Source organism: Pinus tabuliformis, chromosome 4_1 (genome assembly GCF_031772625.1).
Source record: "Pinus tabuliformis cultivar Carrire ecotype Pingquan chromosome 4_1, CPIR1, whole genome shotgun sequence".
NCBI lineage: Eukaryota > Viridiplantae > Streptophyta > Pinopsida > Pinales > Pinaceae > Pinus > Pinus tabuliformis.
The window spans coordinates 434,401,427-434,426,885 of record NC_142303.1 but is presented as its reverse complement, the minus strand read 5'-3'; the positions used below and the strand labels follow the sequence as shown (position 1 = coordinate 434,426,885).

General features: G+C 37.9%; 1 protein-coding gene across 1 annotated transcript; it reads left to right on the top strand.

Moving 5' to 3' along the window:
- Positions 1 to 24,416: 24,416 nt before the first annotated feature.
- Positions 24,417 to 24,929, top strand: LOC149176162 (uncharacterized). The gene has a single exon (XM_089421360.1). It carries the CDS (start codon positions 24,417 to 24,419, stop codon positions 24,927 to 24,929), a length of 513 nt encoding a protein of 170 aa, XP_089277486.1.
- The last annotated feature ends 530 nt before the right edge of the window (positions 24,930 to 25,459 follow it).

The window sequence follows — 25,459 nt, the reverse complement described above, 5'->3', positions numbered from 1 at the left end:
TCTGCAAGATTTAGTAACCAAGGAAGATATAAGGGAAAGGTTATTAGTATATAATATAAACAAATTTTGATGTGAGGAGGAAACCAGACATAAGAGAGGAAACAAGGAACAAGATACTTATCTTTTGGTAAAATGGTGAAGGCTCCCTCTTAAACCAATCTTTCTTAGGGATACCTACAACTTAGACAATCCAAAAATGTTCTAACAAGATATATTAGATCTACAAACTCAAGAAATCAAAACATATTTCAAAACTTAAAATAGTAGAATAAGAAGGATATGTAAGAGAATATTTATCATTGTGTCTTTGAATTTAGATTCTTTAGTCTTGTTCTTCTTAAGTGGAGATTCATCGGCAAAATTTTCATGTTCTTTGTAATGCCACCTCCCGCATTTACCCACTTTCACCGGCCTACCTGGTAAACATGAGTGGAGGGCTACTATAACATGACTTAATATCGAAAGTATAATTAAGAAGTGGAATCAACAGCTTGAAACTTTATTGAATTCCCTCAGGTGCTACAGGAACCCCAGGAGCTAATCAACCAATCCATGTGCCCAAACCTTGAGATAAATTTATTTTTCAGTGATATGGATCCTCAGTCACTTACATAATAAGGCAAGTCAGCAACTGTAACCTTCCAGTCACATGGATGACCTTGCCTCCCAACCACTGTAGACTAATTTACTTAGTTCTGTGCATGTGACCTCGTGATATGATCCACTTTTTCAGGGATAGGATCTAGACCTCTGCCCAGAACTTAATGAAACTTTCCAGAACAACAAATGACACAAGGAAAAATCCTTTAACACAAAACTTAGATAAGAAATCGACCTAACTAGGTATAACCATGACAATCATTCTGTCAAACACATAGTGAACATGAAATCTACAAGTCATGAATGCATATTTGAATAAAGAGATCTAAAAATTATCTAAGAATCATCAAAAAGGTTTATTTCCCTCTCACAATGGCTGCAATAACATCTATTAAGTCATGCATTAATTAACCATTCACTTACAAACCAAAACATGATAAGATCCATAACTTGAATTTGTCATAAAAACATTCTTATAACCAGCATATAACCAACATAATAATAATGATAGAAAAACTATTAAAGCCACATATTAAAAAGTACATTTACTCATAAAATGCAAAGAGAACTTAGCTCTTATTTACATATGAAAAATCCAACCAAGTCAGGGACTTCCACATACCACCCGATCATAGATTGGGTTGAACCAAATCTTTCTTTCAGCCAATCACCCCCTTGCCATATTCCAATCATAAATGCGGGATCTCATGGGACAAACCAATCCATAAAAAATCAAGAGAATCCATAGGCTAAACCACCTCCACCCTCACCCTACTATGATCTCACCTAAATTGATCCCAAGACAACAAAATCAAACCAAGATTGGATGCCTCAATATTCCTTCACCATCCCTTGAGGAATTTTCTTGTCTCCACCCACCTATCAAAGGGCTACCTAGATAAAACCATCTCCACTGCCAACCCTTGGGTTTTTCCTCATACCACCTCACTCGGATCCAAAACCTTCCGAAAATCCAAATCTCAACCAAGAATGAATCTCATCACAACGTGGTTATCTAGAAATGGTAAGACAAGGTTGAAACCACTATCAAACCCAATAAAACCAATGCCAATGAAAACAAATACACACATGCATATACCATGAATGTCAAAACTAGCTAGGAAATCATACATGCAACATGTTACCTGCAAGTATTCCCACTGAAACTGCTTGATCGAACTCTTCCTTTCTTGATCCTTGCTTTCCTTTTCTTTCATTGTCCTTCATTTTCTTTCCTTGTCATTCCTTTGCTCTCCTTCTCCTCTTGGTGCTCTTCTCCTCTCTGAAACCAATTCCAAAACTGAACTGAGAAAAGGCCCCAAACTAATGTTCTGATGTATTCTTATTATTGATGCCTCTAATTTCTTCATTTTTCCTCTATTTTCCTTCAATTTACTCCTCACATGCAACCTGTGACATTTCTTCTTCCTTTTCTCCTAATTTCCTTTATTTTCATAAAATAAATGCCTATAATTCCTTTTTCCTTTTTCAAATCCTTTTCCAATGCCTTTGCCAATTTCCCCTTAGCCATAATAAACCAAATTAACACCCACTAGGTGTTTTTCCCAACATTGAGATTGAAATACATGTCTCCTCACCTTGGTCGCATTGGGGTTGTTATAGACCCCTCCCCCTTAGGGGAACACTGTTCTCGGTGTTCTATGACACCTATGACCAACAAGACCACTGAAAAGAAAAAAATACTATGCATGGAGCTCTATAACCCATCTCATTGCAATAATTACAATGGACAACATGCCCAAAAACAAAACCATCATGACAAACATGACAACATGACAACCATACCGTTTATTGGAGATTTATAACACAAATGATTGCGGTATTCACAATATCAACCATAAATAAATATGTACATATACCAACAAATCATTTTCCTCCACCAACAAATAATGAAGGATACATAGTTGACATCTTATTAGTCATCTCCGATGTAGCTTCTTCGAGCCCAAAGTGGTTCCACTACTCTGTCACTTGCTCGATTGCTTTGTTTTGGAGCATGATTTTTTTCCTCTGCAATATGCATTGAGGTTCCAGTTGGAATTCTCCTTTTGGATCCACCTGCAGTACAAAACAATAAATAAAATGATCAACAACTTTCACATATATTTTAAGCAATGAAACATGGAAAACATCATGGAATTTAACAGTTGGAGGTAGTGCAAGTCTGTATCCACTGGTCCAATCCTCTCAAGGATCTAAAAAGGCCCGCAATAACAAGGTGTCAACTTGGCACATGACCCAATCCTCAAGGATCTCTTCTTGGGCTTGATGCTCAAGTACACATGTTCCCTAGCCTAAAACTCCTTAAATGACCTGTGTTGTCTACATAACTCATCTATCATGTGTTGCCTTTAGATTCTTCTTTATAACCTGCATTTCCTGTTCCATCTCCACCAATATGTATGGCCCTATAAGTACCACTTTCAATGAATCACTCCAACCAATGGGTGTATTAAAATCCCACCCATAGAGTTCCTCAAATGAAATCATCCTCAGTGAAACCTCATAACCATTGTTCTAAGCAAACTCAACCAGTGGAAGATACTCGTCCCACGTCCTTTGTTGTTGCATGACATACATCCTCAACATATTCTCTAGTATCGTGTTCATCCTCTATGTATGTCCACGTGTTTGCAGATGATAAGTTGTACTAAAGGCCAACTCTGTGCCCAAACCTACAAATAACTCCTTCCAAAACCTAGAAGTGAAATTTGCATCTCTTTCCAATACGATCTTCTTCGGAACACCGTGCAACCTCATTGCCTCCCTGATGAAGACATGTGCCACCTCACTAGTTGAATAAGTAGTCTTCACTGGAATGAGGTGAACTACCTTGCTCAACCTGTCGATCAAAACCATGATGGAATCATGCTGCTTCGATTTCCTCTGCAAACCTGTAATGAAATCCATGGAAATGACCTCCCATATCCACTCTGGAATATGAATCAGTTGTAATAAACCAGCTGGGTGATTACACTCATATTTCACCTACTCACAGTCCAGACATCTAGTAACAAACTCTACCACTTCCTTGTTCGAATTTGGCTAATAGTAGAACTTCTTCACAACTGTCAAAGTCTTTTGATATCCCAGGTGACCTAAATATGGCTTGAAATGAAATACCCTCAAGATAAGCTTCTTGAGATCATTGTCATCTGGAACATAGATGTTGTCCCTAAATCACCCCAAGCCACATGTCGTGAGATGATAAACCACATCCTGCTCATCTAGTACCCTATTGTAACTTGTGCTTAAGTTGTTGGTACCTGTCATCTTGTTGTCCTGCCTGTAAGATCCGATCCTATAAATCCATCGCATAAGAACTCACAACTGCAACATGGTTTACCTGTACTCTCCTACTTAGGGAATCTGCAACCATGTTCTCCTTTCCTTTAATGTATCTGATCTCAAAGTCAAACTCACTAAGGGTAGCTAACCATCTAGCTTTCCTAACATTCATATTAAGTTGGTCAAATAGATATCTCAGTCCACTATGGTCACTCATCAATACAAAGCTCCTGCCAAGAAGACAGTGTCTCCACATCTTCAAGGCATGAATGCTTGTTGCCAACTCAAGATCATGAGTCACATAATTTTGGTCATGCTCATTCAGTTTCATTGATTCACGACACACCACCTATCCCTCCTACATCAGAACTCCACCGGGTCCTTTCTTGCAAGCATATGTGCACACCACAAACTCTTTATCTGGATCTGCAATCTTTAACACCAAAGCATTTGTAAGCAACTACTTCAACTGCTCAAAACTTGTTGCACATTCCTCTATCCATTAAAATTTATTTCCTTTCCTCTACAATGATGTAATAGGATATGAAATCCATGATAAGTTCTTGATGAACCTCATGTAGTAACATGCTAACCCCATGAACGATATGACCTCATCCACATTCTTAGGAGCTACTCACTCCATGATAACTCTTACCTTTTCCCGGTCCACTACTATGCCTTCCTTGGAGATAACATGACCCAAGTAATGTACCTCTATCTAAAAGAAGCTACACTTACTAAGCTTGGCATACAACTATCGCTCTCTTAGCAATCCCAATATTGTTGCTAAGTTTTCTGCATGTTCTTCCTCATTCTTAGAATATATCAATATGTCATCAATGAATACAATCACAAACTTGTCTAGACAAGGATGCAACACACTATTCATCAAGTACATGAAAGTAGTTGCAGCATTAGTGAAACTGAAAGGAACCAAAAAAAACTCATAATTCCCATACCTAGTCCGAAAACATGTCTTGTAGATGTCATCTTCTTTGATGCGTACCTGATGATATCCTAATCTCAAATGAATCTTTGAGAACAATGTTTCTCCCTTCAACTAGTCAAACAAGTCATCGATCCTTGGAAATGGATACGTATTCTTGATCATCACATTGTTTAGTTACCTTTAATCAATGCACAACCTGAGAGTAACATCCTTATTCTTCACAAAAAATATCGATGCACCCCAAGGTGACACACTTGGCCTAATGTATCCCTTGTCAAGCATTTCCGTCAACTACAACTTCAATTCCACTAGCTATGGAGTGCTCATCCTATATGATGCTTTTGATTCTGGCATTGATCCTAGTACCAACTCAATAGAAAATTCCACTTCCCTGTGGGAAGGAAACTCTGAAATATTTGTTGGAAATACATCTTGAAACTGCTGCAAGACATGATACTTAAGGATTTCCACATCCTCAAAATCCTTACCATTGTGATTAGAAATATGAACTGCAAATAGTACACACACCTTCTGGTGAATGTGCTTAGCCTGCATAGCTGTAACCATCCTAATTGATGTAGGCTTCATCTTTCCCTGCAAAATTATCGTATCCCCATTATCATCCAAACACTCAATAGCCTTGTCATAACAATCTACTTTGGTCTTGTGGAGGTACAACTAATTCCACCCAAAATCATACTATATGATCCTAATGGAAGCACATTTAGATGTGCTAATGTAGGCATACTATTTAGCTCAAACTAATAAGCTCTTACCGAATGATGAACTCTCTTTTCAGCACCTATAGTCAACTGCACCAACCAAGACTCTGCATGCACTTATTTTCTCAAACCACACTTATCCGCCAGGTTAGTAGTATCATAACTATAATTCGAACTAGGGTCAATCAAAATAGAAACAACTCATTCACAGAGCTTACCTTCCATCTCAATAATGGATTCCTGGTGATTGGCATGCTTGTTGTCCACAATTGCATAAATATGAGGAATTCTATGACCAACATCCCCAATTGTTTGCACCTCCTTAGCACTATAGATGTTAGGCCTTCCACCCTGGTACAATGGAAAATTCTTCTTGTGATGATCTTTGCCACAAATCCATCATTACAGCAGTCCTCTACCATCAGCTCTATTTTGCTGCTCTACAGGCTATGACCCATGTCCCTTCTCAGTTGCATTAAAATTCTTGTAAGGAACCACATTCTATCTCTCACTTGCATCTTGAGGTATTCCCCGTTTTGGTGGCCACTTCCCTTTAACTTTCTCATTCCCCTTCATATCAGGGTTAGGCTTAGCTTTATGCTATGATTTCTCACAATAATGCTTTAGTTTCCTGATGGATTCCTCCAATGACCCTTGCTCATCAAACTCAACCTGGTCTCTATATGCTACTAGACACCCACTAATGAACCTTTGAATATTCACTTTACCATCCTTGAGGTAAGGCACGTACCTCAACAACTCCAGAAACCTGCTAGTATACTCATCATCTGTCATGGAACCCATTTGCAACTCATAAAAAACCTTAGCTCTGTCATCATAATACCTTTCTGATAGGTACTTCTTCTTGAAGAGTCTCTCGAACTCATCCCAAATCAACTCTTCTTCTAGAATGCCTCTGAAATTATTCACATATTCCCACCAGATATATGTTTTCCCTTTAATACTGAAGGTGGATATTTTAGCTTTCATGTTCTCTGAATAGTTATGTAATCTAAAGAATTTCTTCATCCCAAGCAACCATGCCTCAATATCTTTTGACTTCTTCATCTCTCCATCAAATGTAGGAGGCTTGACTTTATTAAAATCCTCTAGCCAGTACTCATTCCTCCAATAAGGATGAGGATGGTGATGACTATGATGTCTCCTGGAGGAAGAACTATAGTGAAATCCATACATACTAGTCCACCTCTAAATGTGTCCACTCTATCCAACATGTATTATGACTGAGACCTGCTACCATATGCCCCATTAGTCTTCTCTTCCTATTCTTGACTAATCCTCAATTGTCCTTGTTTGTGCAAGTTTGACAAACTCTAAAGGATGTTTGAATTAACCTCTGCCTACTTTTCCTAAGCCCTTGCAAGCCTTTCCTGAGCCTCAACCAACCTGTCATTTTTCTGCCTTACAACTTTTGATCTCTGCCCTCAAAATTCTCAATGTATATGTTATATTATGAGAATACACATCTCCTTGTTGCCCAACTAATCTGTAGGGAGAGTCACGTGAACTGTATTCCACCATTTTTCTCATCATCTTTGATTCTCTTTCTCCTGCAAGTATACCATGCCAGATAAATCAAATAGATACCAAAACCAAAATCATACCTCAATGACATTTAGGGGACGATTACCTCATTTGCAAAATCATTCCACATTAGCATGATACATGTATAATAGTAATCACACCAATATGCCAACATCATGCATGAAATACCAGCTACATACCATGACCTCATGCATGACCACCATAACCATGGAAATGCATGCATAACCACATGCATATATCCCATCAAGTCCAAGTGTTTGAACCATGCTCTGATACCACTCTGTGGTATCATATATTATCCCAAAGAGAGTGAAACCTGCTCTGATACCACTTTGTAACGCCACCTCCAACATTTACCCACTTTCACCAGCCTGTCAGGTAAACATGAGTGGATGGATACTATAACATGACTCAACCTCCTAAGTACAGTTAAGTGGAATCGACAAACTGAAACTTCATTTACTTTCCTCAGGTGATCAAGACCACCAGGAGCTAAACAACCACTCCAGGTGCCCAAACCATAAGATAACTTTCTTTTTCAATGATATGGAGCCTTAGTCACTTGCATAACAAGGCAAGCCAGTGACACTAACCCTCTAGTAACATGGATGACCCTACTTCCTAGCAATTGTAGACTAATTTACTCAGTTTTGTGCATGTGACCTTGAGATCTGAGCCCCTTTTTCATGGCTAGGATCCAGACCTCTGCCCATAACTTAATGAAACTTTCTATAATAAAAAATGACACAAGGGAAACACCTTTAACACAAAACTAAGACAAGGACTTGACCTAACCAGGTCTAACCATCAAAGCCATTCCATCAAATACATAGTGAACATGAAATCTACAGGTCATGAATGCATATCAGAATACAGAGATATGAAACTTATATGAGAATCATAAAGAAAGTCTAATGCCCTTTCACAATGGTTGCAATAACATATATTAGGTCATACATTCATTAACCATTCACTTACCAACCAAAACTTGATAAGAGCCACAACTTGAATCTATCATAAAACCATGTTTATAACAAACATATAACCAGAATAATAACAATGATAGAAAAACCATTAAAGCCACATCTTAACAAGTACATTTACTCATAAACTAAAAGAGGAACTTAGCTCTTATTAAAATATGAAAAAGACAACCAAGTTAGGGATTTCCACGTACCACCCGACGATAGATTGGGCTGAACCAAATCTTTATTTCAGCCAATCACCCTTGTGCCATATTCCAAGCATGAATGTGGGATCTCATGGGACAGACCAATCCATATACAATCAAGGAAATCCATAGGTTAAACCACCTCCACCCTCACCCTACCTTGATCTCACCTAAATCAACCTCGAGATCATAAAACCAAACTGAGCTTGGATGCCTTGGTATTCCTTCACCATCCCTTATGGAATTTTCCTGTCTCCACCCACATGTCAAGGGCTTCTCGGAGAAAACCATTTCCACCCCCAACCCTTGGGATTTTCCTGAGACCTATTCACCCAGATCCAAAACCTTCCAGCAATCTAAATCTCAACCAAGAATGAATCTCATCGCACCATGGCTATCTTGAAATGGAAAGGCAAGGCTAAAACCAATTTCAAACTTGGAAAAACCCATGTCAATGACAACAAATAAACTAAATACACACATGCATATACCATGGATGCCAAAACTAGCTAGGAAATCATACATGCAACGTATTACCTGCAAGTATTCGCATTGAAGCTGCTTCATACAACTCTTCCTTTTTTTGTCCTTTCTTTCCTTGTCCTTCCTTTGCTTGCTTTCTTGTATTATCCTCTTGGTGCCTTTCTCCTCTCTAAAACCAATTCCAAAACTAAACTGAGAAAAGGCCCCAAACTGATGCTTTGACATCTTTTTATTATTGATGCCTCTAATTTCTTCAATTTTCCTTCAATTTCCTCCTCACATGCAACCTATGACCTTTCATCTCCCTTTTCTCCCAATTTCCTTTATTTTCATAAAATAAATGCCAATAATGCCTTTTTGCCTTTTTAAATCCTTTTTCAATGCCTTTGCCAATTTCCCTTAGCCATAATAAACCAAATGAATACCCACTAGGATGTTTTTCCCAACATTCAGCTTGGAATACATGTCCCATGACCTTGGTCTTATTTTTCCTTTATTAACTTTATTAGATGAACTTTTAACCCAGGATTATTACGTTCTCTTTTTCTCTTCTTATTCCTTGGATTATCACGACATTAACTTTTCTAATGTCCCTTTTTGTGGCAATTATAACACTCAATATTTGATAGATCAACCTTCTTCTTTGGTCCTTTTAACTTCTTGTGATGAGCAGAGTAGGCTTTTGAGGTGTTGTCTTCTTCATCCTACTTCTTGTTATTTACTTATGAGATGTGGAATTATTCATGCATGCATTCCACATTTGTTCTTTTAGCACTTTATTTATACCTATGAAAGGTCAAAATAGTTTTAAAAAGACTTCTCTATCTTATTTTCAATAAACTATTTTTGAATGCTGGAAAAAATACTAAAGTTAAGTGTTAATTGAGAGCTATGGGTCATGAAGCATACTTCATTTTTTTTATGAAAAAACAACCATAGGATTTTGGATTTATCAAATGGGTTATTAAACCACCCCTAAGCTCCTAACTAAGTTTTGCAGCTAATTAGATCAAGTTTATTGAAGACAGGTGTCACTAAGAAAATATTTTCTAGCGCCTACAAGTCGTGCTATGAAATATTTTCATAGCACCTACAAGTTTTTCTAACCACCACTTGGGTGGTTTCAAACACTTAAACACTTTTTGAAGCAATTTAACTCATGTTACAAGTTGATGCGACATATGGAGGGGTTTCCAAGTGTTAAAAGAGGGTTTTAGAGGTAAAATCTAAAAACTGAAACTGTGCATAAAAGAGCCATATCCAACATACCCAGGAAACTAGTTTGCATCAGACAGAGGAGATTTTAATAGTTTTCACAGTGTGTTGGAAAGGTGTTAAGATTATTTTCAGTTGAGGAATGGAAAATTTTGGGCACATTAAGCGATATGAACCTGATGGCATCGAATGGTTTCAAGCATATGAGGATTTAATCCTTGTTTTCACAAATGCATGCTGGCAACCTATTTTTCACTGTTTCAATGGTTATAATCTAAGTTGGTGCCATGATTTCATCAAATCCTTTGATGGAAACACATATAGGGTAAGGGACATGCAATTTCAAGTGAAAAAAGTTGCAGAGGTAACATGTTTACCAACTAAAGGAGAGAAGTGGTTTAAGAAGAAATGCGGCAACACTCTGTTTTTTCTTGTTTTAGCCAATGTGTTCAAACCAATATTCCAAGAAGGTGCTCACTAATTTTAAAACAAAAAAAAGAGGTTTTTGGTAGGAATAGGCTGATTGAAAAAAAACCTCTTTCTTATTTTACCTCTCCATCATGGTTTGGAAAATACAGAGGAATATGTGAGGCCTATTTTTCCAGATTTTGTAATTTTATTTTTTCCTATTTTAGTCATTGCTTTAAAACACATATTCCAAACATATGGAGATGATTTTTACAAAAAAAAAGAGTTTTTTGTTGGTAACATACAAATTTACAAAAAACTCTCTCACTTTTATAACATATATCATTTTTTGATATATTCGAATGTATATTTGAGGCCTATGTTTCCATATTTTTGAAAATTCTATTTCCTATAAAAATGCCAACTCAACAGTTGAAGGTCACCTCATCAATTTGACTTGAGGATGAAATATTATCTCCTCCTTGATTATTTCAAAGAGGAAACTAAATATGGGTGAAGAGGTTTTTAGATCCATTTCTTTTGGATCTTGATGATTATTGTAATTAAGACGTTCCACGGATTGTGGATTTGAAACCTATGTAGTGTTTCTATAAATTAAATGTAAAAGGAGGACCAAGGGTTGGATTTTGCGTAAAAGAAGTCTATTTTTTGTGTTCTCGTCAAATTATATGATTTTTATAGTGCCAATACTAAAATATTGTGATTAATGACATAAATATTCTTGTGATGGTGTTCTCAGTCTATGTTTCTTTAAGTGACATTTTTTCCCTTCTATGTGATGCCCATTATGGTATGCCTTATGATGTTTGAATAAAGGTAATGTGACAAAATTAATTGTTTTAATTCCCTGCTTCATGTATTCTAAACATTTGCACTCTTTCTTCTAGAGCTACTAGGATTCATGTTTCATGCCTTGTTGTAGTGGATTGTTGTTTCTATATTCTACTGTCATCTCAAATGACATTTTGATAGGTCTAAAGTACGCCATCTACCCTGCCTCTGTCCATATTGATCATGCAACTAGTGTCTTCATAATTACATATTAAACCTAGTTTGCTGACTCCATTGTCTAATGGACTAGTTGTCTCATACCCAACCAAACCCTACTTCTATACCACTTAATTGAAGATCTAGTCATTGTTTTCAAGACACAATTACTTGCTAAGAATTTAGTGATTAGGCTATCAGAGAGAGCCTTCTTGAATTGAAGGGGCTAACCTTCAATCTACAAGCCTGGTTTGAAAAGGCTACCTTAGGAATTTTCTGTTACAGCCAAGAAAAGTTTCTGAGTGATAACATGTTCAAAGGTAGGTATGTCTTTCTAGCTGCTAATTCCTATTGCAAAAGAACTCCAAGATTTTGGTAGACCTAGCAGAGAAGCAATCACTAGTTCCTTTTATAGTACAACTTCATCTATATCTTAGATTTTATCTGTTACCCTAAAGATAATTTCTTGAGTGGAATCTATATTAGATATGTATGGCATTAGATTGTCCTTTACTCCCTCTACTATCATATTCATGGCTAAGATGTCGGATTCCATGAACTTCTCCTTTCCTGCATCGTCTGTAGGTTTCTTGACTTTTCCTTAAATGAGATCCAAAACATTATGCTTAACGAGAATACCATTTATCCTCTTCTTCCATGCCTTGTAGTTGGAGGCTCCTTCTTAGATTATTTTTTGTCTTCATTGTGGTTGACATGGTCTCTATAGATAGTAGTTGCATTGGGATAAACACATAACACACTACAGAGCTTGGCCTTAAATGCTGGGCTGATTGGCAACAAAGAATTCATTAATTATAAAAAAATTTTGAGGAGATGGAGGTATCACACATCCATAGAGAACACAACATGGATGTAAATAGAAGATAAAAAATTAATTAATTTTTTTGAGAAGATGGAAGTATCACATATTTATAGAGAACACAACATCGATGCAAATAGAAGATCAAAACAATAATTACTCCATGTTGCAAGACATTTAGCCATTGCAAAAATATTTAATACCATCAATATTTTATGAAACTAAATTTGTTGAGACATTGCATATTTTTATGTTTGACTCTTTCATATCATTGATTGGTAAAATGTCATAAATCTTGACAGACATATCTAGAAAATTGTAATTGAATAATAATTTATATGTTTTTACTTTATGAAATAACAAATATGTATTTTTTATGAAAAAAAAATATATATTATATATTTCTAAAGAAAAACACTTGCTAAAATGATGATCTTCTATGTAAATAATTAAAATAAAACCAACCCAATGAGGGTAGGAGGAAGAGTATACAAAGTTTAGGGAAAACATAATGGTACTTAGGTACCTTAAGTTAAATTTATTTTTATGGGATGTATTGTTGTTTTAAGGTTTTCAAAGTAGTAATTTTTTATTAAAATCAATTATTAATAATTATAAATATTAATAGATTTCTATATTATTTGATTAAATGTGATTTAGAATAGAATTTATAGGTGGATATGGTTCAAAAGATAGTTTAAAATTTGATAATATTTAATGTTAATATTATTTTAATAAAAAAAAATTTGACAATAAAGCAACATTAACATGTACATAAAATGTTTTTAGTAATATATTACCATAATTAGTTATTGGACTACTCTCAAATTTTGGTTACTCTCCTTTATATTTTAATTAAAATATAGTGATTGGTTGTTTTAACATTGTTATCACATAATGGCTCTGAAAACTCTAGTATATTACATATTAACATTACAAACCAGGAGCCTTTGTTTAGAATTCTATAGGCATGTTTCCTAAAACATTAATGTTTTAAAAAATGAAAGGAGATATAAATATTGTAAAACCTAGAAATTTAAGTTCCAAGGAAGCAATGGTTACCAATTTAAGTGCATCTATGAGGGTTGTATATTTTGCTAATGTGTGGGGTCCATTTGTGGTTCGATACTAGTGGAAGAGATTCCAATCAAATTTTAGATGAATTCATAATCTTAAATAGCCACCTTGAATGCCAAGGTGTGCTTGTTACCAATGGTTGGAAGTGTGGAAAATCCATGTGAGTGCTAGCCACTCAAGTTTGGTGATATATATCACAATGCCACTGTGAATTCACTTCTCCACCCTCAAATTCCAATTTATCTAGCCTTCCTTTGCAATAGATGATGGTGAAACTAGAAATATGAGTAGTATATTAGGTTTCTTCATATTTACACTTGCATTTATTCACCCTCTTATGGAAAGACTAGAGTTTTTTAACAAGATGGTAGAGGCAACATGAGTAAGTCTAGACCATGGTATAATAAATCAAGGAATCACTAAAACAAGGTTGGGAGGATCATAGAGAGAACAAGGTGAGAGTTTGGAAGAAAGACTATGTCCCCTCACAATTGAAAAGGTGCATTGTTGACCTTTCCTTTAATCAATTTCATGTAAAATGATAAAGGAAGATGGGTGGCATATGTGAAGTTTTGTCATCCTTCTCCTTAATTAAATTGACTTGATTATAATAGGGTAAGGAGAAGCCATCACTTTGAAACCTTTTGATTTCCCTTATCATTTTTCCATGAGAGCTTCACCTTGTTCAGTAATACCTTATCATGTTCATTCATAAAGGGGGTTTAGAGTCAATATATTCTAGATATTGGTGGAAGGGTAGGCAGGGGGTGAGGAGAAACAATATGGGTGTGAGAGGGAATGGGTATTTGGTAAAAATAAGGGATGTCTGGCAAAAATTAGGTTTTCCCTTAATTAGGAAGATGTAATTTTGGGTAGGGGTGGTTTTCTTGGCGGGTGGGGGGAGAATACAATTACTTTGGGAAATAGTTATCAATATATAGTGAGATTAGAAGTATTATTTAAGATCCCACAAACACATGTACTATGCTATAGGCTTTACTAAGTGCATTTTGAAAGTGTAATAATTATCATACCTTGGGAATGGAAAAATGGGAATGCAAAAGTAAATGGAGATGGAAATGCGGGAGAGGTTATAATGAAGGAAGAATGTAATGTTGACAATGAAGTCTAATGGTGCAATTGTAATGGAAGATCTCATCCTTAGGAAATGGTCTCATACTAAAATTGCATGGGTATTTAAGTTCCCTAACTTAAATTTATTCATTGATGTTGTTTTCTTCTTTGTGACCAATATCTATAGCAAGGGCAATGCGTACAAATCTTTCTTAGTAACAATCAACTCTCACAATTGCAATGGAAAGAACCACTAATAGAGCCCACGAAGTTTGGGACACAGTGGTCCTACTTATGAAGTTACGAACCAATGGATCTTTCCTTGAAATATGAGGCCAATATTAAGAAATGAAAGTATTCTCATGAATAATAATGTAAGAACCATCCATGATGCATGTGTGTACAAACAAATGGAATTCATATATATATATATATATATATATATATATATATATATATATATATATATATATACCTTCATTCATTGGTTGAGGAACATTTGAAAGTATTGTGAAAGTGGAAACTCTAATGATTTTATGCTATTAAAAAGATAGAGAATTTTGACATCTATCCAACTTTTATTTTAATTTTGAAATATTTTTAAATATTTGTAAAATACAATATTAGTAGTAGGAAAAGTTGCATCTTTTAAACCTTTTACAGTAAAAAATTCATATATAGATTGTTTATAAATAAAAAAGTAAAAAATAGTACCAATCAAACATAATCCTCATATATTTACCCTAAAGCCCTTAATTAGGAAAACCAACAAATGTTTAGAACCACACCTTTAACTCTCAATGTACTTTCTCCACCATTTACAATATAATATACAATATCCAACAATATCTAAAACTCTAATCCGTTAACCTATATTAGATTCCTTAACCTGAATTACATTGCAATGTGACAAAAAGTATTGGTTTAAAAACACCAAAAAGACAAGCAAAAAACATATGAAAACTACCAAATAAAATTTTCTTCAAGGATATACCTCTAAGTACCCAAGTAAGAGGGACGGAAAATATCCCCCCCGCCCTACTCCCTATGCAATGCACAATACATAAGGCTAATTGTGCAAAGAATATAGAACACACCGAACAAAATTATTTTCCACAAATTGTGAAAATTATGTAGTTAAATACACTCCCTTTAAGGACTTAAAAAGTGTAACACTATAAGAATATTGTAGCAACATAAAAATATATATAGGTGACCATTTCATGTTTGGAAATGAAACACAAGTGCAAATTCATGATGAGAAAAGGAAATTCTAACAACTTGAAATTGAGAAGTGCATTTTTTATTGGTTATCTAGAGGATGTAAAACATTATTGACTTATTGTACCTAATCTATCAAGAAAAATAGTTATTGAGAATGATTTGATGTCCATTCCTTGAATTGCAATAAATATTTGACACATGTTCCTTCTCCTTTTAATCCTCCTATAATATTGAGCATGAAATAAATGCTTCTCTTACTCAAACTTATACCCCGAATGAGTCCATTGACCCTAAAACTACACTAGCTTCACAAATGCTCCACAAATTCCTTGTTGGATATACAACAAGGGAAGTATCTATTGATATAGTTTATTATCCTTCTTATCAATGCTAAACACACTATGAGTTTCACCAAGTCTCTTCTCTATTACCTTAATTTCTAGAGACTCCACATCTAGAAATACTTAAAGAAGCTTCTAGCCATCTAAAATGCATTACCATAATAAATGAAGAATTTCATTTCTTAATGATGAGTGATATATGAGATCTACTACCTCTTCTTAAATGAAGAATTTTTCAAATGCCAATGGATTTACATGATTAAATATGTTGCAAATAGTATTGTTTGTAAATATAACCATGATTAGTTTCCAAATGTTTTTCGCAAGTAGAGCAAAGTGAATATAGAAAAATATGTACCCTAGTTGCCAAAATCAATTCCATCCACTTTGTTGTTACCCTTGTTGCCTAGTATAGATGGGAAGTACATCAAATGGATTTAAAATACACTTGATAATTTTCTATGGAATAAATCTTGGGTTTGTTTAGAGTGATATCCCTCAATGGCTTGAAGCAAGCTCCTCAAGCTTTGTATAAAAAGTGGACTAACTCATTCTTGACCCTAGCTTTCATAGATGCAATTTTGACCCTAACATTTATATTGAGAAAGCAGATGACCATCTATTTATACATGTATTTATGTTAATGATGTTATGCTCATACTCTATTAATGACACCAAACTTCTGAACCATATGAAATCCAATATCGAAAGAATTTTGACATTAGAGACTTAGGTCATTTGAATTAATTTCTCAGCCTCCAAGTTTTGAAAACTCAAGAAGGTATAAATTATCTTTCCCAACCTAAGTATGCATGTTATTCATTAGTCATTTCTTTCACATGGAAATAGTAAAATAAACCCATCTCCCTTCCAATATGGAGTTATTTTTTTACCACCTACACTTCACCCTTTTCTCTTTCCCAACCTAAGCATGCATGTGATATTAATAGTTGTTTTCTTATGTAAATGAATCCCATCTCATTTCTATTGTGGATTTAAATTTTTTCTATCTTTATCCTCACCCATAGTGGACATTACTTTATACCTATAGTTACTCAGTATTTTTTTTTGCCTAGCTCTTACTTTCCTTGGCATCTTCATTATTGTTGGTCTCATTTCTTAGTACATATAAGATCCTCACAAAATCCATTGGAAATAATAAAGAGGATACCATGGTATATCTAGGGTATAGTTCAATTTGGTACTCTATTATAGTGTATGAATATATCCTATGTTGGATTGTTGTATAGATTCCAATTGGGTTGATGACCCTAATGATCAAATATGTATTGTAATATATGTTTTAAATTTTGGTTTTAAAGCTATCATTTAGGTTTTCAATAAACAAAATCCCCTATCATTCTTTATCAAAATTATAATGTTAAATAACAATTTGTGCAATTTTATATGTTATTTCACTTATAGAAATCCTTTAGAGTTTGAATTATGGAAGCACCATCCACCCAATCTCTAGCACGATAGTTAGAGTGCTATTATCTCACCAAGGATCTAATGGAACATTAAGGCATCAAACAGATTGAGTTACACACGCACTTCATTCAGAATATTCTTAAAAATGCATTCTTGAAGTGCTTTGTTGACATATAGAATATCAAGTACTTATTGACATTTTCATGATGTTCCTCATCGAGGCCAATTTCTTAAAGCTTCAAACTATGTTATGAATTAATGAATTTTTCATTAAGGGGGAATAAGGTATAATGTCTCTTTTTAAATCTTTGAATTCAAGCTGAAGTTGTTCTTAAGAGTTGATTTTAAGATATTTTGACATGAGGAGTTTGTTTAGGTCCAACTTCATTCAATGCATCTCTAGTATAAAATATATTATTTACAATATTTTTACTTAATTAATACAATGGTCATAATCATGTCCTATGTATGAGTGATGATACAATTTAAACATCTCTTACAATTACTGACATTTGATATGTGGCTTAGCAATTGATTGGTCTATGTTATCTATTTATTCAAAATCAAGAGTCATTTCTCAATGATATAATTGAGAGATGTTCATGTAAATTACTTTTATGCATTAATAAATTGTTTTTATGTCTTCCACTATTTCTATTCTTGAGGGTTTTAACTACATAAACAATCTTGTCCTAATTATCAATTTGTGCATACTATGTTTTTTTCTTGAAATATCTACCATATGTCACTATATACTTTATATTTTGAATAGGGATAACCATCACTTTGTGTATGTTAACTTTTTGGCTTAGGATATATGCCTTATGTCAAGATATACTTTATATTTTGAGCAAGGATAATTATTTGAGAAGGAGGAGATGCACCAACTTAGTTTTCTGGAATAAATTTGAAAAAAATATTGATTACAATGTGCCATGGAAAAAAGACAATAATTAACCTAGATAGGTGGTTGTGAGTTTCTTTGTAGTATAGAACTTGTTATTATTTCTCACTAGGGTGGTCCAATACAAGTTATCTAAATCTTTGTTATGTCATTGAATAATTCAAGTGCATCTCTAGCATTAGCAAAGCCATAAATCTATGTAAATTCAATTCACCATTTAGTACCAAATTCTCTCAAACCTAAAAATTTATCATGAGTGATTTAGGTGATTCAAATTGTCTAGATACTCTTAAGCACTAAATTTTTAATTTTACATATTTACCATTTCACCATCTAAACATCTCAAACCTAGATCCTATGATTAAAATATATGCATTAAATATATATTGAAATATAATATAAATATAGTGAATATAAAATATATGTTAGAAATCAATTACATAAATCCATCAAACTAATATTTGAAAACCAATTAATTCGCCTAGGCGTATATATATAAACTTTACATGGAGAGTGTAGCTCATGAGCTGGCGTAGATGAAGGATGGATCGCACGCGCAAAGGACTGGGCTAGGGTTTCCTTTCGCGCATCTACTGCGGTTCGTAGAGGCTAGGGTTCGATAGCATTTCTACGCCTACTATTCTACCGCTGCGGTCACGGTCCTGGGAACCTCCAGCTGCAGCAACCCCATTGAATTATTCACCTGTCATTTTCGGTCGCCGACAAGGTGTCAGTTATGGATGTCTCGGAGCATGAAGCGGTGGACTACTCGGCGGATCCATCACCGGACAAAGTTATATTTGGGATCCCCTGCTTTGCTCGTTCTCAGTGCGCGCCTTCCTCTTCTTCTACGGTTCCTGTGCACCCATCTTACCCATCCTCCGCCGCGCCCGTTGTTTATCACGCCAACCCATCATCCGCTGGAACATACCCCACTGAATCCCCGCCTTTCGAGGTCCCTCCGCTCTCGCCGGGTTCTCTGCAGTTCTTGGCCTCGCATACTCCTCCCTCGCCCTCGTTCGATCCACAGGCTCCGCCCCTCCTATCGGTGCCTATCCCCCCGCCGGTTGCTACACCTGCTTCTCATCCCTCCGTCTCGGGAGTTCGCCCATCTGGTTGTTTTGAAACTCCTACGGCCACTATACACCCCACAAATCCCCCTTCCAGGGAAGGTATTACAAATCCTCTGGTGGATCACCCGTCGGCCCCTCGATCTGGCAAAAAGAAGGCAAAATGTGTTAGATCTACGACGAGGGACATCTCCATGAAATTCGACGAATCGAAGCCGCTCGGAGAATATATGGATATTGCAAACACTGTGTTAGTAGGGCACGTCAGGGGCCGAACATACTCGAGATAGAGGCTTAATCTATGGGTAAAGGAGATCTGGGGCGGAGTACTTTTTGATCTACCAGAGGTTCATGTCCTCCCCAGAGGCTGGTTCTCCCTAAAATTTTCCAAGGAAAGTCAGACAAACCTGGTATTGGGACGATACTGGCATATTGAAATGGCCCCGGTCCTCCTCAAGCGCTGGAATCCCCTTTTTGACCCTGAGCGGGAGCAGCTGGGTGCAGGACCAATCTGGGTATGCCTCCCAGGTCTACCGTTACCATTCTGGGCTGAAGAAGTTTTCATTCAGGTTGGCAATGCGCTAGGGACTTATTTGGACTACGATCGCACATTTGTGGAATCAGGGAGTAGAACACTTGCGCGGATTTTGGTTCATATGGACACCCGGGAAGGGCTTGAGGAGCAGATCACGCTTCAGTGGGGAAGATGTATCAGAGTGCAGCTACTGGATTATGAAGGAGTCCCCTTCCGTTGCAGACGGTGCCATAAAGTCGGTCACCTTGCTAAGGACTGCCCTCTCAACAAGAAAGCTGAAGACACTCCGAAGAATACCCCGACTCCTTCCAGGATGGCATCTCCAAACACTGCTCGTCCTCCCTCTGCTGGCCCGCCCCCTTCGGCTTCAGCTCCAGCGGAAGATTCTGGACTCCGGTGTCCTTCGCCTCCTATTACTAGGGCACACTCGGCGGCAGAAGCGGGTATGATCTCAGGTTCTTTTACCTCTCATTTTCATTCTTCGTTTGATGGTAATCATGTCATTGGTCCCACTACTCACCCCTCCATGATTCATTGCTCTCTAACATCATCTCCTACAATCTGCACCGACCCCATCATATCCACTTCTTCCCCTGAGGCTTGCACCTCCCCGCGGACATCTTCCCCTCCACATCCATATTTTCTTCGATCTAGGAATCCTGCCAAAGAGACCCCAGCCGGACATTCTGGTCTGGGCATTGTTATTCCTGAAGGGGGTATATCGAATTCCAGAGGGAGAAAATCCCATCTCTCAAAGGCCATAAAACTTGCTGGGGCAGAGGTGGTCTCTGGCCGACAATCGACCATTGACGGGGTCCTTAGAGCAGGACACACCCCGAGAGGTGTTCCCCCATGAAGTGCCTATCCTTCAACTGCAGAGGATTGGCTAGTTCCTCCAAGAAACTAGCCATGAAGCGGCTCATTGAAACTGAGCCTATAGATATTATCATGTTACAAGAAACCCTCTGCTCAGCTGATCAGAGTTCTCGAGCCTTGCATGCCTTGGTCCCTGGTTGGAGCTTTTATGCCAATGATGCAGTAGGTCGATCTGGGGGGCTAGCCATTGGAATCAACCCTCGCTCCATCAAACTGAATTCGATCCGGGGGGGGGCAGGATTCATTGGTTTGGATGTTTTCTCAGCTGATATCGGCATGGATCTTAGAATTGTCAATGTTTATGCGCCCTGTTCCCAGAGAGAAGCGTTCTGGCAGCACATCCTACATCTCCCTTTATTGAATGAAGATCATGTCATTATCGGAGGAGACCTCAATTTCTCTCTGGGATTCAGGGAGTCTTGGGGCTCGGAAGCACAAATCGACCCCATTACCGATTTCATGACCAATCTGCTGGAGCAATCAAACTTCATGGATATCCCCATGCAGCGCCTCCTCCCTACCTGGAGGAATAGACGAGTTGGGGATGCTGCCCTTGCTCGCAGACTTGACAGATTTCTCCTAAAAGGGACTCTCCTCCAGCGTGTGCATCTCTACAGACAATGGGTTGGCTCGGGGGGGCTATCGGACCATAATCCTATTAATCTGGAGATTCAGGGTCCTTCCAAAAAACCCAAGGCACCCTTCAAATTTAATCACACCTGGCTGAAGGATCCCTCATATATAAAGCTGATAAAGGATTACTGGATGGCTCACCCTATCAATGACAATGAATCTCATGCCAAAGGTTTCTGCAGAAACCTTGTAGAAATAAAGCATATTTCTATTCAGTGGGCCAAGGAGAAATTGGAGCGGGAAACAACTCAGCTCACCCAAATTGAGGCTGATCTTTGCTCTCTCACCGACGACCGAGGTTTGGGATTCATTTCAGCGGTTGACAAATGCAGGCTAATTGACTTAGAAAGTCAAAAAGCCAAGATCCTCAAAGAAAGAGAGGAATCCATCAGATTAAGGAGTAGAGCTTTATGGATACAAGCAGGGGACGACAACTCAAAGTTTTTTCACAACTATGCAAAGAGCAGGAAAGTATCTAATACAATCTGGAAGCTCCCCTCTCCGGATGGCGATATTGCAGAAAATTTTAATAAGCTTGCACACCTGGGCACCACCCATTTCAGGAATTTATACAAGAGCCCCCGGGAAGCTAATCTACTGGATATCATTAATGTGGCAAACCACTTCCCGAGATTCGTGGAGGAAGATGATGTGGCGGATTTAACCGACCCAGTAACAGCTGAGGAACTCGAAGGAGTGTTGAAATGGTTCAAGAAAGACAAAAGTCCCGGTCCAGATGGTTGGACCATCGAATTCTACTTAGCCTTCTTTGAAGTATTGGGGCAGGATTTGCTGAGGGTGGTCGAGGAGAGCCGGACTACTGGATCCATTTATCATGCTATCAATTCTACATTCATTGCCCTCATCCCCAAATCTGACTCCCCGGCATCCTTTGATGACTACCGACCCATCTCATTGTGTAACTGCCTCTATAAAATCATCTCTAAGACCATTGCAAACCGTCTCAGACCTATCCTCTCCAGGTCCATTGCCCCGCAGCAATTTGCTTTTCTAGAATCCAGGCAAATCCACGAGGCCATTGGACTTGCACAAGAAGCCCTTCACTCCATTTGGTCAAAGAATCTTAAAGCCATCCTTCTCAAGATCGACCTTTCCAAAGCTTTCGATCGTGTCAGCTGGCTCTATCTTAAAATGATCCTCATTCATCTGGGGTTCCCACATGCTTTCATCTCTTGGATCATGGCCTGCATCACCTCTCCTTCCTTCAGTATCCTCATCAACGGCTCGGCCTCTACTTTTTTCCACTCTGAAAGAGGTCTGAGACAGGGGTGCCCTCTATCACCCCTTCTCTTCCTCTTGGTCATGGAAGGCCTCAGCCGCCTCATGGAAGCTGCAAAGAGGGATGGAGACATTGGAGGTCTTGGCATATCCGACCTTTGCTATCTTACACACTTACGTTTTGTGGATGATGTCCTAATTCTTCTAGATGGCAGTGTTAGAGACACCCGGACCTTCACAAAAATCCTGCAACGGTTTTCTGCAGCTACTGGTATGCAGCCAAATCAGATGAAATCCACCATCACCTGCGCCCGCACTTCTATTCAGGAGACCCGGACAGCCCTACAGGCATTTCCTTACTCGGTACATACTCTGGATAGAGGCCTCAAATACCTGGGTTTCAATCTGAAGCCAACCTGCCAAAGGATAGCAGATTGGGTCTGGTTGGTGGCCAAACTAGAAAAAAGGCTTATGGGATGGAGCCACAGATATCTATCTAGGGCAGGCAGATTGGTGCTCATCAAATCGGTGCTAGAGGCTACCCCGGTCTTCTGGATGGCACTAGCCTGGATTCCAAGGAATATCCTGGGAAGGCTACAGCAGCTGTGCAATCGATATCTCTGGAACGGGAGTCAGGAGAAAAGAATTTTTGCTTGGATCAGCTGGAAGAAAATCTCTCTGCCCAAAAAATGGGGAGGATGGGGCCTCAAAGACCTCCCTGATTTCGCCAAGGCACTGGCTGCCAAGATGGGATGGACTTTGCTCACTAGCCAAAATCTGTGGACACAAGTAACCTATCACAAATACATATGGCCTCAAAATATTCTGGATTGGGCCCGGCTACCATCCTGGTCAACTAAAGGATGCTCATCAGTCTGGAAGGCTTTGATTGATTCCCTTCCTCTCATCCGGGACAATCTTGCTTGGCGAATTAACGATGGAATGACGGGCAGGATAGGCATGGACCCATGGATAAACAGTGGGGGCAGACACATATTAAATCAGGAGCTTATCACTCATCTACAATCCCGGGATATTCAACATTTCGCTCAGATTGCCGATCAGCATCACACGGACATCTTCTCCCAAGCTTGGAAAACTGCCCTGCATCTGGATCTCCCTCATCAATGGCATCAGGAATGGGAACGATATACCATGGCATTAACTGAATCACACATCCACATCAAACAAGGGCCGGATGAACTTATTTGGTGCCTTGCGGAACATGGTATATATGCTCCAAAACACGGGTACAAAGCTATTATATCCCACAGAACACCGGAACAGATCCACTCGTGGTGGCAAACAATCTGGAAGCTCAAGGCCTCCCCCCGCTCCAAACTCTTCTTCTGGTGCGCTCTCCATGGTATTGTCCCCACGGGAGATCATCTGACCCACAGAGCCATATACGGCCCCACTTGGTGTACCTTCTGCAAGAATGCGTCTGAAAACACAGACCACATTTTCCTACACTGCCCGACTATACTAAATTTATGGAGTAATATATGTAATCAATTGGGCATAGCGGGACAATGGACTGGACCTGATTTACAGAGCGCATGGGATATCTGGTCGCATAATCACCCGGACACAAAATTAATCAACCTCCCCCCGGTGGCCACCTGGTATATCTGGCTCGCCCGGAATCGGGCTATATTCGAGGATTGACCGATATCTAGAAGCCGGATTGAAATCGCTATCATTGCTGCATATCAGGAGCTACCTGATCCGCCACCTCCCAGACCCAGAACCATACAGCCCATGCCCGATATCGACAGATCCACCCCGTGGGCATTTTTCGACGGGGCAGCAAATCAAACTGGGTGTGGAGGAGGATTTGTTTTGCACATAAATGAGCATCATAGATATCTTGCAAAATTGGGCTTCGGAAATGGATCAAATAACTTTGCTGAGCTTTCTGCATTACACAATCTACTACATTTTGCTTTATCGCATCATCACTCAAAGATCAATATATTTGGGGACTCAATGGTGGCTGTTAACTGGATTAACAATGTCACTACTTGCCATACACACACACTCATCAATTTATTACATGATACACTCACTCTCAAAGCAGCGTTTGATCATTTCTCTTGTTTGCATATTTACAGAGAACACAATAGCGAGGCTGACAAATTATCCAAAGAGGCCTCGACACTTCCCCGAGGCGATGGGCAAATAGTGGAGCAGAATGGATCAGAAGAGCACCAATTTTACCACAGGCCATATATAGATCAGAGACAACAGAGGGACAATAGTCCCAATAGCTGAACGAGAATGGAGACTATTTTGACTAACTGCCACTATGTTTTTAAAACAGAATCTTTTTGTGATAGCGAATAGGCTGAAAATCCAGAACAAATGAAAAGTATATAGCACTTTTTGTAACTACTCACTGAACAACACCTGAAGAGGTGAATTTTGTATGAACAAGACAGTAATGCCAAGGCATCTGCTTATGTAATTTTCTAATTTTAATGAAAGTTACTGATTTTTCCAGTGGAAAAAAAATAAACTTTAGATGGAAGGAGGTTTGTTGACTCTCTTTTTTTCAATTGTGTGCCTAGATTGATTCTCAAGGGAATATGGTAAGCATATGCTTCTTCTTAATGTTTATCAATTGTTGTAATGTATTACAATGTTTGTTAGGTTGCATCGACTTTTAATTTATTTAAAAATTTTATTCGTGCCACGTGGCTCCCCACCCACCAATTTGGTCTCAGTGGACGTTAACCACTATCATCATCATCATCATCATATAAGAAAATATATAACAAGGTATTTTCCTATGTTTTCACTAT